The following is a 13889-nucleotide window of genomic DNA, read 5'->3' as shown; positions in this document are numbered from 1 at the left end:
TTCATGTTCTCACATCACATGCTCCTTCGTCAAGATCTCTCTCTCTCTCTCTCCACATGTATATAAACATACATATATATACATATTTATGTATGTATATATATATGTATGTGTATATGTATGTATATAATACATATGTATATATGTGTACATATATACATACATATCCATATGTATATATGTATGGAGAGAGAGATAATACATATGTTATATATATATAAATAAAACATATATATTATATCATATTATATATATATAATCCTTCCCCCACTCTGTCTGTCTCTTTTCTCTAGTTAGTGTTTCAACTGCTCAATAGTTAGACTGAATTTGAATATCTTTCCAGTCTCTTTTTAAAAAATATTTTATTATTTATTTATTTATTTGACAGAGAAAGAGGGAGAGAGAGAGAGAGAGAGAGAGAGAGAGAGAGAGAGAGAGAATGGGCACTCCAGGTCCTCCAGCCACTGCAAACGAACTCCAGATGCGTGTGCCCCCTTGTGCATCTGGCTAACGTGGGTCCTGGGGAATCGAACCTGGGTCATTTGGCTTTACAGGCAAATGCCTTAACCACTAAGCCATCCCTCCAGCCCTCTTTTCAGTCTCTTGTGGTGTTTGTCCCTCATCCTCCTCCTCTTCCTCCTGTCTTCCCACTCCAGCCTGAATCATGGCGCTCACTATCTTCAAGTTTCCTTTGGATAGAATGGAAGCCAGTGTGCAGACACGGTGCGATTGCACTGAGACGGGTCCCACAGCCTTTCCTGTGAACTTGGCTGTATTGAGGTGGGGAGGGGACCAGCAATGCCTCAGTCTCTAGAGACTGTGCAAAACCCTCAGAGCCAGCCTCGCACGCCACCCTGGGACTCTGCCGGCATCAGAATGATGGGAGTGTCCTTGTATTCAGAAATCACAGAGTGGAAAGATACACCAGTGTATTGTGCGCCGCCTACCATGTCGCGACAAATGGCTGCTTCCGGAGATCTGTGGGTGAGAAGACCATTCTCAGGAGCACTGGTAACAATGGTAGTTCATTCCCCCAGCACCAAAAAAAAAAAAAAAGGCATTTTATATTCATAAATTAAGGCTTGAATCTGTGAAACTTAATGAGTGGAAAAATACAAAAGAAAAAAGAAAGTGGTCTCTTTAAAGAGAAATGAAGACTTCATTTTCAGTAAATATATTCTTTTCTTGGTGTGTATGTGTGACATGGTGTGTGTGTGTGTAAATCAGAGAATAGCCTCAGGTGTTGGTCCTCAACCTCCACTTTGTTTGAGGCAGGATCTTATTTTTTTTTTAATCATTTCACCACTGTCTGCCAGGCTAGCTCCGTAAGCCCCCAGGGCTTTCTCTGGTTGCCCCCTCTGTTCTCACGCTGGGCACACCCAGATTACAGACGCTAGCTAGAGTGTCCAGCTTTACATGTTGCTGGTGATCTCTCTGGTACTCACACTTGTGAAGCAAACACTTTATCCTCTGAGCCATCTCCCCGCTCCAGTGACTATATTCGTAAACACTATAGTCTAAAGACAGAGTAATTTTTTATTTTGTTTTATTTTATTTATTTATTTGCAAGCAGAGAGAGAGAGAGAGAAATAGAGAGAGAAGATAGACGAGAGAGAATGAGCACGCAAGGGCCTCCAGCCACTGCAAACGAACTCCAGACGTGTGTGCCCCCTTGTGCATCTGGCTGATGTGGGTCCTGGGGAATTGAACCTGGGTCCTTTGGCTTTGCAGGCAAGTGCCTTAACTGCTAAGCCATCTCTCCAGCCCAAGACAGATTAATTTTTTAAATATGTATTTATTCGTAAGCAGAGAGAGGAGAGAGACAAAGAGGGGAAAAGAATAGGCACACCACGGCATCAAGATGCTACAAATGAACTCCAGATGCATGTGCCACTCTGTGCATCTAGCTTGACGTGGGCACTGGAGAATCGAACCCAGGTCGTCAGGCTCTACAGGCAGATGCCTTAACCACTGAGCAATCTCCATGTTAATTTTTACTCCAGAAAGTTTTGGGTTTTTGGGGGGGGGGGGGTCTTTTTTTTGATTTTTCGAGGTAGGGTCTCACTCTAGCCCAGGCTGACCTGGAATTCACTATGGAGTCTCAGGGTGGCCTCGAACTCACAGCGATCCTCCTACCTCTGCCTCCCAAGTGCTGGGATTAAAGGCGTGTGCCACCACGCCCGGCCACTCCAGAAAGTTTTATCAATGATTCGCTGATATATAAAATCATATATTATGCTTACCACCACTCCAGAGAAAATTTTTTACCCAGTGCCCAAGAAAAAGAGAAGTAGATGCCCATGGTTCACCTTGTTAGTGTCTCACCACAAATAAGGACAATCGTGACTGGGCTCATCTGATCATAATTGCTCAAGAAATAATCTCTATGTCTGAAGTTTGTAGGGAAGACTGGCCTGTGACTTAGGGAACCATTTCTATACAACGGCTGTGAAACCACAACAAAGAACTCTAGAAGCTTCCTATAGTGGTTGCATCCTTGAGCTATGTCTGGCATTCCATCAGTCTGTCCTTACTCCTTGACTCTAACGGAAAGAGAATCAAGAAGGAATGAAAGACATCTCAGCTGGTGAACTCGTCTACAGCTAAACGTTGATTAGATGAGTTCATACAACACTCCTCACTTTGCTAACCCATTTTAATATCATACATGTCTTTCATTTATTTGGATTAATTAAAAAGATACATAACATGAGAGCTGGAGAGATGGCTTAGCCATTAAGGTGTTTGCCTGCAAAGCCTAAGGATCCCGGTTCGATTCTCCAGGACCTGTGTAAGCCAGATGCACAAGGGGGCGCATGCATCTGGAGTTTCGTTTGCAGTGGCTGGAGGCCCTAGTATGCCCATTCTTTCTCTCTCTCTCTCCCTCTCTCTCTCAAATAAATAAATAAAACATATTTTTTAAAAAAAAAAAACATAAGATGGGGACTGGAGAGATGGCTCAGCAGCTAAAAGCTTTTCCTGTGTAAGGATGGGAGGTTGGGAGACCGTCAAGTTTGAATCCCAGGGCCTACATAAACAGCTGGGTGTGGCTTCTCACATCACTCCTAGGCCTGTACGGGATCAGAGACCTAAGGAAAACTGGATCTGGTAGGAAAAAAAAAAAAAAAAAAAAAAAAAAAAAAAGCTGCCTGCTCCAGGATGGGTAAGAGACTCCAACTCAAGAGCAAGCAGAAAAGTGAAAGGGCCAGACCCCAGAAGTTCTGCACTGCCCCCCCCCAAACACACAAAATCCCCACAGAACATCACACTTGCCATCTTAACTGTGTTGACGGATACAGGAGAGTAGCGTCAACTGTCTGCATTTTCCTTCTGTGGCTGTTGTTGCTGCAGTGCTGGGAATGGAATCCAGGGCCTCCGTCCAGCCCGTTAGCCCAGGGCTCTGTCCTGAGCTCCATCCACAAGTCCTTGGGCAACGGGTCTCTAAAACGCCTGCATTTGGAAAAATTGAAATTCCATGCCCTTTGAACAACTCTCATGTGCTCCTCCCTGGACATCGGCAAAAATCACGCTACTTTCTGTTCTTCAGAGATTGAAGCCACAGCAGGGTGCTGAGGTAGGAGGCTGTCCGTGAGTTTGGGGCCAGTGTGGGCTACATTTTAAGCTCCAGGACAGTTTGGGCTACTGAGTGAGATCCTGTTCCAAGACAGGGAAAAAAAAAAAAAAAGACAAGACTTCGCCTACTTGAGATACCTCAAACACATGGAATCTAGCACTGGGGTTCTAGAAAGTATTTTCTTCATCCACAAGGGAAAGGCCTAGAGAACTACTGATCCTACTGTTACCACTCTTCTTTTCTACTTTTTTATTTTTTTGATTAGTTATGTACACAGTGTGTATGCAGTCATTGTTAGCCTCCTCTCTGTCCTCTCCCCTCCGCAGGGACCCTCCTCATTGGGTAGTTTGGGTCATACATTGTGGGGTAGCCATCAGTTATGGGAAGGAGGCAATGTCTCTGTGCATAATGACACAATGTGTGGCTCTGACAATCTTTCCGCTCCCTCTTCCGTGAATTTCCCTGAGCCATGTTGGGTTCATTTTAAGTCTGCTTCAGTGATGAGGTCTTGGGAGCCTCTGTGTCTCTGGATCTCTGGTTTGGTAGGAGTTGAGTGTTCCCTGTGTCCATCTCCTTCACCCTTGTGCTGGTACCAGGTTCACCAAGAAAGTAGCACTCTTGCTCATTTCCCCAATTACTCTTAGTTTCAGCTGGGGCCCTGGTCAGGTGCAATGGGCTGCATCTTTCCTAAGGATCTGCATCCATCTGAAAAAGAGAAGCAAATTCTCCAATGGAGAGTGAAGTTAGTGCCAGATAAATGGGATGACCATTGTTATTTTAGAGAGGATTTAATGGGTGTAAGCCCTCTTGTAGCCCACAATTGGTGGGAGCTTACTAATGGAGAGTGGGCTCATTTTTGGAATCTTTCCTAATTTTATTTAACAAATTTCATATAGGGAGTAATAAAAAATTAGGTTGCTAAACTCACTAGGATCTTTGACATCTCAGATTATCTCACTAAGGAATTTGAAGCAGTTTGATGGTGTTGATTTCTGCAGCTGTTTAGTATTATCCAACTTCTAATAGTTGTAATAAAAACATGTGGTCCTGCTTATTCTGAGTTTCAAAATCATCACAAAAATGTGGCCAGGATGTGGTAAATACAATAAAAATACAATAGCCATGTGTAATGTGCAGGTAGAGATGGTTCATACATCACAGTTTGTCCTACATTGGCAAGATGACTTCAAAGATCTATCTACAGTTGCACTTGCCTTAAAACATCAAGAACTTGGGCTGGAGGGATGGCTTAGCAATTAAGGTATTTGCCTGCAAAGCCAAAGGACCAAGGTGCAATTCCCCAAGACCCACATAAGCCAGACGCACGAGGTAGTGCATGTATCTGGAGTTCATTTGCAGTAGCTAGAGGCCCTGGCATGCCCATTCACACACTCTCTCTCTATCTATCTATCTATCTATCTATCTCAAATAAATAAAAACATTTCAAAAACCTGAGAATTGGGGCTGATGAGATGGTTCAGCAGTTAAAGGCACTTGCTTTCAAAGTCTGTTGATCTGGGTTCGATTCCCCAGTACCCATGTAAAGCCAGATGCACAAAGTTGTTCATGCATCCGAAGTTTATTTGCAGCAGCAAGAGACCCTAGCAGGCCCATTCTCTCTCTCCCCTTGAAAATAAACACATAATTTCTTTTAATAATCAAGAACTGGGCTGGGAAAATGGCTCAGTAATTAAAAGGTGCTTCTGGGCTGGAGAGATGGCTTAGCGGTTAAGCGCTTGCCTGTGAAGCCTAAGGACCCCGGTTTGAGGCTCAATTCTCCAGGACCGATGTTAGCCACATGCACAAGGGGGCACACGCATCTGGAGTTCGTTTACAGAGGCTGGAGGCCCTGGCATGCCCATTCTCATTCTCTCTCTCTCTCTCTCTCTTTCTCTCTCTGTCTGTCACTCTCAAATAAATAAATTTAAATTTAAATTTAAAAAAAGGTGCTTCCAGGGCTGGAGAGATGGCTTAGCAGTTAAGCGCTTGCCTGTGAAGCCTAAGGACCCCGGTTCGAGGCTCGGTTCCCCAGGACCCACGTTAGCCAGATGCACAAGGGGGCGCACGCATCTGGAGTTCGTTTGCAGAGGCTGGAAGCCCTGGCGCGCCCATTCTCTCTCTCCCTCTATCTGTCTTTCTCTCTGTGTCTGTTGCTCTCAAATAAATAAATAATTTAAAAAAAAAAAAAAAGGTGCTTCCTTGAAAAACTTGCCATACCAGGTCCAATTTCCCAGTACCCACATAAAGTCATACACACAAAGTGAGGCATGCCACTGGAGTTCATTTGCAGCAGCAAGAGGCCCTGCCAAACTCTGTGTGTGTGTGTGTGTGTGTGTGTGTGTGTATTTCTCTCAACATAATAACATATTTTTAAAAAATCAAGAACTGGGTTCTTGGGGCCACTACCCTGGTCCCTTTACTTTTGACCTGGGAATCATTTCAAAGGGCTGTAGCTATAGACCTCAGAAGATGCTATTCCTAAACCGGGCGTGGTAGCGCACACCTTTAATCCCAGCACTCGGGAGGCAGAGGTAGGATGGATCGCCGTGAGTTCGAGGTCACCCTAAGACTACATACTGAATTTCAGGTCAGCCTGAGCTACAGTGAAACCCTACCTCGCAAAACCAAAAATAAGTAAATAAATTGCTATTCCTCAAATTCATGCCAGCAAGAGTCTCATAAGCAAGGCTCTGCTCCATTGTTCCTAGATCAAGGACATGTTACCAAGGAACCACTTAGAGAAGGCTGGGTGCTTAGTTTTGGTTTTGTTTGCTTATTTGTTTATTTATTTATTTGAGAGAGAGAGAGAAAGAGGCACAGAGAGAGAGAGGGGGGGGGGAATGGGCGCGCCAGGGCTTTCAGCCACTGCAAACGAACTCCAGACGCGTGCGCCCCCTTGTGCATCTGGCTAACGTGGGTCCTGGGGAACTGAGCCTCGAACCGGGGTCCTTAGGCTTCACAGGCAAGCGCTTAACCGCTAAGCCATCTCTCCAGCCCTGTTTGCTTGTTTTTAATCTTGTTCCAAATCCACATCCTTCCCTGGGTGGGGTGGGGGGAATGGTTAACCAAGTCTCTCAATCTGTAAACAGGACAAATCCTAAATCTAACTATGGCTGAGGCCTGGTCTTGGATACCTGACGTCCTCTCTGCCCTCCCACCTCTTCCCTGTGTGTGGGTCAGTGGAGGCCTTTGTTTCCTCTATGATAAAGAAGCGGGGGGACCATTTGCACGCCTACTTCAGCTGCCATCTAGACTTTTCCAGAGGCAGCGAGCCTTCCCCCCTTGTAGGGCTTGGAGTGGGGAGGGGCCGGGGGTCTTCCCTACAGGCTGGAACTTTCTCCCGGCTCAGACTGGATGTTAAAGAAACTATCTCTGGCAGCTCTGAAGTTTCAGAGGCTGAACACTGAACAAACTCCTCTAGAATGGGCAGGCCTCTTCTCCCTGCCACCAGCCACTGTCACCTTTCTGAGGTGGTCAGCTGTGCCCCCCCCCCACACCCCGGGGAAACACAGTGTCCCAGGCTTGGAAACAACAAAACAGTCCTGGAGGGAAGTGGGATTATGTTTTTAGGAGGCCTGTCAACATCCAGCCCCTGGGATCCTTCAGAAATGGAAAGATAAGCTTTGCAAGCCGCCCGGGGTTCTGCCGAATCAGCAGGTCCCTGCTGTGACCAATCAAGAACTGCCTTTGGACGCGATATTGGCTACTTCTTTTCAACTGGCTGATTGGCTCTGCAGAACGGGCAGAGCCACTGCCTCTGTCCATGATTTCCATTGGCCCATGAAAGTTCAAGGTGGACCTCTACCAAGTTTTTGTCCTGTAACAACCAGGAATGTCTTGGAGATCCCCCCCACCGCCCACCAACCACACACACACTCCCCATTCCTGCAGCTTTGGAAGCCCAGACTCCAGGCAAATTATAAGTAGGAATCCAATTTGAAGGAAAGAAATTTGAAACTAGTTAGGGTGTCAAGTCCTGGGGGACAGCATCCCCTCAGCCTCCCATCTGAGGTCTGCATGTTCCTGGGTGTTAAAGGAAGGGGCTCTCAGCGATTACCAACAGTGAGCCAAGGAGAAGATGCAAGAGCTACTGCCCCTGAACAAGCCATGCGTGGGGAGGAAAGTGATGGTTTTGTTTTTTTAAAGCTTTTAAATGATTCTTTGAGACTGAACAGCGGGATCAAGAGCGAAGCTTTAATTGTTCACCAAAGGCTTTTGCTTACACTTGGAATGAAGTTACTCTCTTGCTAACTACAGAGAGAGAGAGAGAGACCACTGCCCCCTGTGCATTCATTCTTTCCCAGTTCCTTTTCGATGGCCATAAAACTATGCTCCTCAATCCCACCTAAGGCACAGGGCCGGGAGCCCAGCCTTCTGTGCAAAGCGGGGACAACTGCTCTGCTCTTTTGCTCCCAAGTCCAAAGAGGACTGACTCTTGGGAGCCTAGAAAGGTGCGAGAAATCTTCCTGGACAGAGAGCGGAGCATAGCGTGGAGCAGAGGCGCTCCGATCGAGGCCGCGAGACAGGAGCACCATGGGACTGCTGCAAGCCCTCCTCGGAGCAAGGAAACTGCTGCTGGTCATCTGTGTTCCGCTGCTGCTGCTGCCCCTGCCCACCCTCTACCCCTGCAGTGTAAGTAGAAGCTGTGCCCTCAGGCCAGGGCATCGAGGGGGGGGGGGGTGAAGCAAAGGAGGGATGCTGGGAAGGAGTAGAGTGCCTTTGGAGCACCCCCAAAACACTGCTACATTGTGAGTTGGGTAAAGTGGACACATTTCACTGGAAGAGGCCAACTCTGGACCCCAGCCAGGCCAGACCAGATTGGAGGGGGGACCGTGGCTGAAATGACATGCGTTGCTAAACGCACAAGGGCCAGGCAGTTGAATCCATAGAAAGGACATGCTGGTGAGCCCTTATTTGTAACTGATGGCTATCCTGATCTGACAGCAACTGGATTCACAGGAATCATCCCAGAGCAGGGTGGGAGTGGGCACAATCCAGGGTCTGTGACCCCGTCCTGGTTGACTCTGGCCACCAGGATACGAGAATGGCCGTCGCTCAGGCTTCCTACAACCTGTAGGAAGGAAACGTTTACAGTGGAGATAGAACTTGGCATATTGTCCTGGTCCCATGCATATGGCCCTTGGATTATTTAAATCCTCAGTGTTTTCTTTTTTTGAAAGCAAACCTAAAAATGACATGATAAAGAAAAAAAAAAATTGGACTGGAGGGATGGCTTAGTGGTTAAGGCGCTTAGCTGCAAAGCCTAAGGACCCAGGTTCAATTCTCCAGGTCCCACGTAAGCCAGATGTACAAGGTGGCGTGTGCGTCTGGAGTTTGTTTGCAGTGGCTGGAGGCCCTGGAACACCCATTCTCTCCCTTTCTCTCTCCCTCTCCCTCTTTCTCTCTCTCTTTCTCTAATAATTAAAATCTTTATAAAGAAAAAAAATCAATGGAAGTTCCTCCAAAACTCTCAACCATGACCAGATTTTTAAGCAGGATTACATGAGCAGGGGAACCAACCTCAGCTTGCATTTGGCTGGCTTCTTGGGCTTCCTCCCTCCCTCTCTCTGCTCGCCTATCTGCTGCTGGCGCCTTCCCACAGCCAGCACTGTTCTTGAAATTAGGGAAAATAAGCAAGGAAGACGCACTGTGATTATGGGAGGAGAGCTTCTCCTATTTTCTTGCTCCTTGGTAAGCAAGATTGAGTTAAACAGGAGGGATTAGCCATAGTCTTGTTAAATCACAGACTGACTTAAATCGTTAGCAAAATAAATACTCCAGAGTGCAGAGCGACATCCATTACCCGGACGGGGGGCGACAGCAGATGGTGATTGAAGCTGGCGTATTTCCTGGGCTGCACACCAGCTTATTTTCTGCTTTGTCCCTGTGATTCTGAGTTTTGTTGTTATTGTTGTTGTTCTTTTTCTTTTCATGGTATTTTTCACCACATGTCAGATTGATTTAAGGGAATGCCAACAAGAGATCCATTACCCTCCTTTCTAGAGCAGTATTAGAAAGCCTTTGTCCCCCCATTAAGGTGGTCCTCACTTGCGGAAGGACCTTGACCAGTGCCCACAGGAGACTCATACAAGTGCCTAACACCTGTTGTGCCTCAGAGCAGACACACACACACACACACACACACACACACACACACCTTTCAGATTCACAGATTTAAAAATCCTTAGCCCAGCATGGTGGCGCATGCCTTTAATCCCAGCACTCAGGAGGCAGAGGTAGGATTGCCATGAGTTCAAGGCCAGCCTGAGACCACAGAGTGTGAATCCCAGGTGAGCCTGAGCTACAGTGAAGCCCTACCTCAAAAAAAAACAAAAAAAGGAAAAAAAAAATCCTTAGAACTACTGGATGGATTTGCTTGATCTGGGATAAAATTGAGAAAAATGGCTCAGTCCCTGGTCAGGAGCGTCTGGGTTGCAATTTTAACAGTTCTTCAAAGTGACAAGCCACGCCGCGTTTTAGGAGATGCCAAAATGACTTTTCCCTTTTGCTTGCCCAGTTCTCTAAAGTCCAGACTCTGATTATCATATCACAATGAAGAGCTGGGTTGAGCATGGAGCTCAAGAGTACTTGCTTAGTACAGAAAAGGCCCTGGGTTTAATCCCCAAGAAGGAGAAAGAGAGAGAGAAGGAGGGAAAGAGGGAGAGGGAAAGGGAAGAAGGGAGGGAAGGAAGAGGGAGAATAGGAACCCATCATGAGGGCTTCAGAGTCCTCACGGAAATAAAAGTGGTTGGGGACAGAAACCATTGTGGTGGTGGTGCTTTGTGGAATAGGAACGTAAGTTAGTGGCAAGGTAAGAAACTTTATTCATCGGGAAATGCCCCCTTTAAACACTCTCCTTTTCCCCCATTGTTTTGTGGGGGGTTTCTGTTGTTGTTTTTTTATTTGTTTTGATGTGGGGTTTGGGGGGTGGTTGATTTTTTTTTTTTTTTTTTTTTTGAGAACTTCTTACCAAGAATCCCAGGTTGACCTCCAACTCACAGTCCTTCTACCACAGCCTTCTGTGTGGATTACAAGTGCATGGCATTTTTTTTTTTTTTTTCTGATTTTCAGGAAGAGCGAAAAGAAATAAATCCACACCATCCCTTAAAGGCATTCCCTGAATATTTGCCAACTTCCACATGTCCTAACTAGTAGCTTTGCTTAAAAAAAAAAAAAAAAAGAGTTTGAGGGGTTCCAGAATACTCTCCCCAGTAAGATAAGAGAGGGCTGAAGGGACGGCTTAGTGGCTAAGGCATTTGTTTGCAAAGCAAAAGGACCCACGTTAGCCAGATGCACAAGGGGGCACATGCATCTGGAGTTCGTTTGCAGTGGCTAGAGGCACTGGCACATCCATTCTCTCCCTCCCTCCATCCCTCCCTTTCTCTCTCTCTTTCTTCCTCTTTCTCTGTCAAATGAATAAATATGAAATATAAAATAAAAAAGGCAAGAGAGTGCTGTTGGCCCACACAAATTGCTCTACCTGCCAGACAGTGGCCAGATGCAGGGACAGCAGACTCCTGGCATGGAGCGCCACAGTGTGCTTGGGTGAATCCGCACTCACTTATCGAATAGTGAAAGGATTGAGAAGAGGCAGATGGGCTGTTGCTGGAGATTCCATGGGCAAATGAAGTGAGAAGTAGATGACAAGATCCTTTAAATACGTCTTTTGCTCTAAAACAAGACTAGATAAAACTGACAGTGGCTTATCTGGTACTTGTATGGTGCAGGGAACAAGCGGTCCAGGACTTCCCAATTTCTATGTTTTTATTTCATATATATATTGCATGTTATATATAATTCCAATTTCTATATTTACAAGCAAAAAAAAAAATTATCTCAGCCTGCTCAAGTCCTAATTCAAGTCAAAATGAAACAGGTGGGCTGGAGGGATGGCTTAGCAGTTAAGGCATTTGCCTGCAAAGCCAAAGGACCCAGGTTCGATTCCCCAGGACCCACGTTAGCCAGATGCACAAGGGGGCGCCCGCGTCTGTCTGGAATTTGTCTACAGTGGCTGGAGGCCCTGATGTGCCCATTCTCCCTCCCTCCCTCTCCCCACCTCTCTCTGTCAAATAAATAAATAATGGAACAGGTTAGAATCTCTCCCCCCCCAATCTCTTCAATTTGGAGCCCTATAAAATAAGCAGATTAACAGCCTCCCAAGTGAGTGTAACAGACATTCTGGCCCTTTATCTTGACCTGGAATTAAGACCCTTCATTCTGTCTCTTTCCCAGAAAGAGGCACAAGGGCTAGAGGTATGAACTCCTTTGGATAATTTTATGTCTACTACAGAGGTCATATGTCTTGGCTGGGAAGGTGGCTCAGGAGGCAACGGGCTTGCCCCACAAGCATGAGGATCTGAAGTCAGAACTCCAGCACCCACGTAAAATACAGGTGCTATGGCACACGTCTGTAATCCAGGTGCTGGAGACGGGGAGGTAGGGGGATCCCTGGGACTTGCTGGCGACCTAGTCTAGCTGAATTTGTGAGTTCCAGGTTCAGTGAGAGACCCTGTCTGTCTCAAAAAATAAATAATAATAATATGAAGAGAGATTGAGGAAGACACCTGACGTCATCCTCTGGCCTCCACTAGCACGCACACACACCTGCATATACAAAGTGCACACGCACACATATGCACACACACACACACACACACACACACACACACACATCATGCATACACAACACACACAAGGAAAAAAAAAAACAGAGGGTATTTCTCCACACTGTACTCCTTTCCGAAAGGTTGTGGTATGGGCACTTCCAAAGGTTTATCTTCTTCCTGGAATTTTTGCCCTGAAGGAAATCTCACTGGGTGCTTCAGTCAACAACCAGTGGGCTAGATTCCCAGTTCTGAAACACTAACCCCATAACCCTTGACGATCAGGAGGAGCAAAGTCCCTTACAGCAGAGCCAGCTAATCACTCCCGTTGCCCCCTTGCTGATCTCAGAGACCTTTTGTAACTTTTTAGGCAAGAGTTTGATAAACTTTTTTTGAACTCAAGGGAAAAAAAAAAAAAATGATCAAGTTCCTTGATCAGAAGCCAGGCTCACCCCAGGTCAGACCTGCACCCTGGTAAAAGCGTCCAACCTTTTAATATCACAACGCAGTGTGGTCATCTGCTAAGTTCATAATTGAGAACCACCCAATGGAGTCACAAAAAAAATTTTTCGTAATATTTTAAGTAACTTTACACTTTTGTGGTGGGCTGTGTTCATCGCCACACAAGCTGACATGGATTTTTCTGGACAATGGCCCTCTGTGTCTGCGCCGTAGCTCGAGGATGTCACCATGGTTAACACCTCCCCAAGAGCAAGCCAGAACCTTCCTCCGTGCCACTCCTCAGCACCACTCAGGATTCTTGGGAGCCAAGCTTAAGGGGGGGGGGCTGGGTTCTGATAAGGATGTTATATTGATTTACTCCCTGTGCCCTTTGCTTGCGTAACTTGGTTCCTGGTGAGCTGAGAAAAATGCTGGTAAATTTCCAGACCACCCCCACCAGACCAGTAAGAACGAAGAGTCCAAGAGGCCAGCGGTGCTCGGGAGCCTGGGAACGCCACAGGACAACCCAACATCAAAGACATATGGTCCCCAGGGTCACCAGAGCCAAACCTGATGAGTCTGTTCTTTCTCATCCAAACTGAGAGTCCCCCTCCCCACTTCTGAGGATCGCTGCCTGCCCCCCCAGCTCCTCTCAGGTCCCCCTTCATGGCCTTTCTGAGTCTTCAGAGCCCCTACCCGCTGACAGGGACCAGCTCCCCCTCTCAATGCTGGCACCGGACACAGGCAGAGGACCCCAAGGGGAACGTAGTCAGTAGCTCTTGCCTTAACAATTTGCTGCATTAACATTTGCTGCACTGGGTGGCTGTGGTAGCCCGGGCCTGCAGTCACAGCTTCCGTAGGCTGAGTCAGGACAAGCACTTCAGCCGTTCAGTTTGAGATGAATTTGAGCAACATAGCAAAGATCTCTGTCTTACCCCTCCACTTGGGGGGGAGGACCTGAATCACATTACTTTGGCAAATATTCTGTATTCTGAAGCGGGAAGGGGAAAATGTGCTTCATTTATTCACTTTTTAGGACTGAAACATTTTCAAGCGAAATTTTAAATGTCATGGTAGTATGTACATCAAACGGAAGTAGGGTTATTCTGATGGGGTGAGGCTGGTGAGGGGTCTGTATTTCAAGGCCTTGCTGGTCTCCCTAGAATATTCCTCAGACATGCCCCAGACCCCCTGGAATGAGGACATAATATGGAAGTCACCTCTTGGTATTATGGGTTATTTCTAAATCTGTTTAAAAATAATTATTTAAG

The 13889-nt window shown here is 46.4% G+C and overlaps 1 protein-coding gene across 1 annotated transcript in view; it reads left to right on the top strand.

The window, feature by feature from the left end:
* The first annotated feature begins 7403 nt into the window (after positions 1–7403).
* Positions 7404–13889, top strand: part of Slc13a4 (solute carrier family 13 member 4) — a 62357-nt gene continuing 55871 nt past the window's right edge. The window contains exon 1 of the mRNA XM_004661186.2: positions 7404–8206. Coding sequence (XP_004661243.1) covers positions 8108–8206 — 99 coding nt within the window. The 5' untranslated portion in view covers positions 7404–8107. The remainder of the gene's footprint in view (positions 8207–13889) is intronic.

The sequence above is a fragment of the Jaculus jaculus genome, chromosome 10, assembly GCF_020740685.1.
Source record: "Jaculus jaculus isolate mJacJac1 chromosome 10, mJacJac1.mat.Y.cur, whole genome shotgun sequence".
Lineage (NCBI taxonomy): Eukaryota > Metazoa > Chordata > Mammalia > Rodentia > Dipodidae > Jaculus > Jaculus jaculus.
The sequence above is the reverse complement of the archived record's forward strand: the minus strand, read 5'-3'. Positions and strand labels throughout refer to the sequence as shown.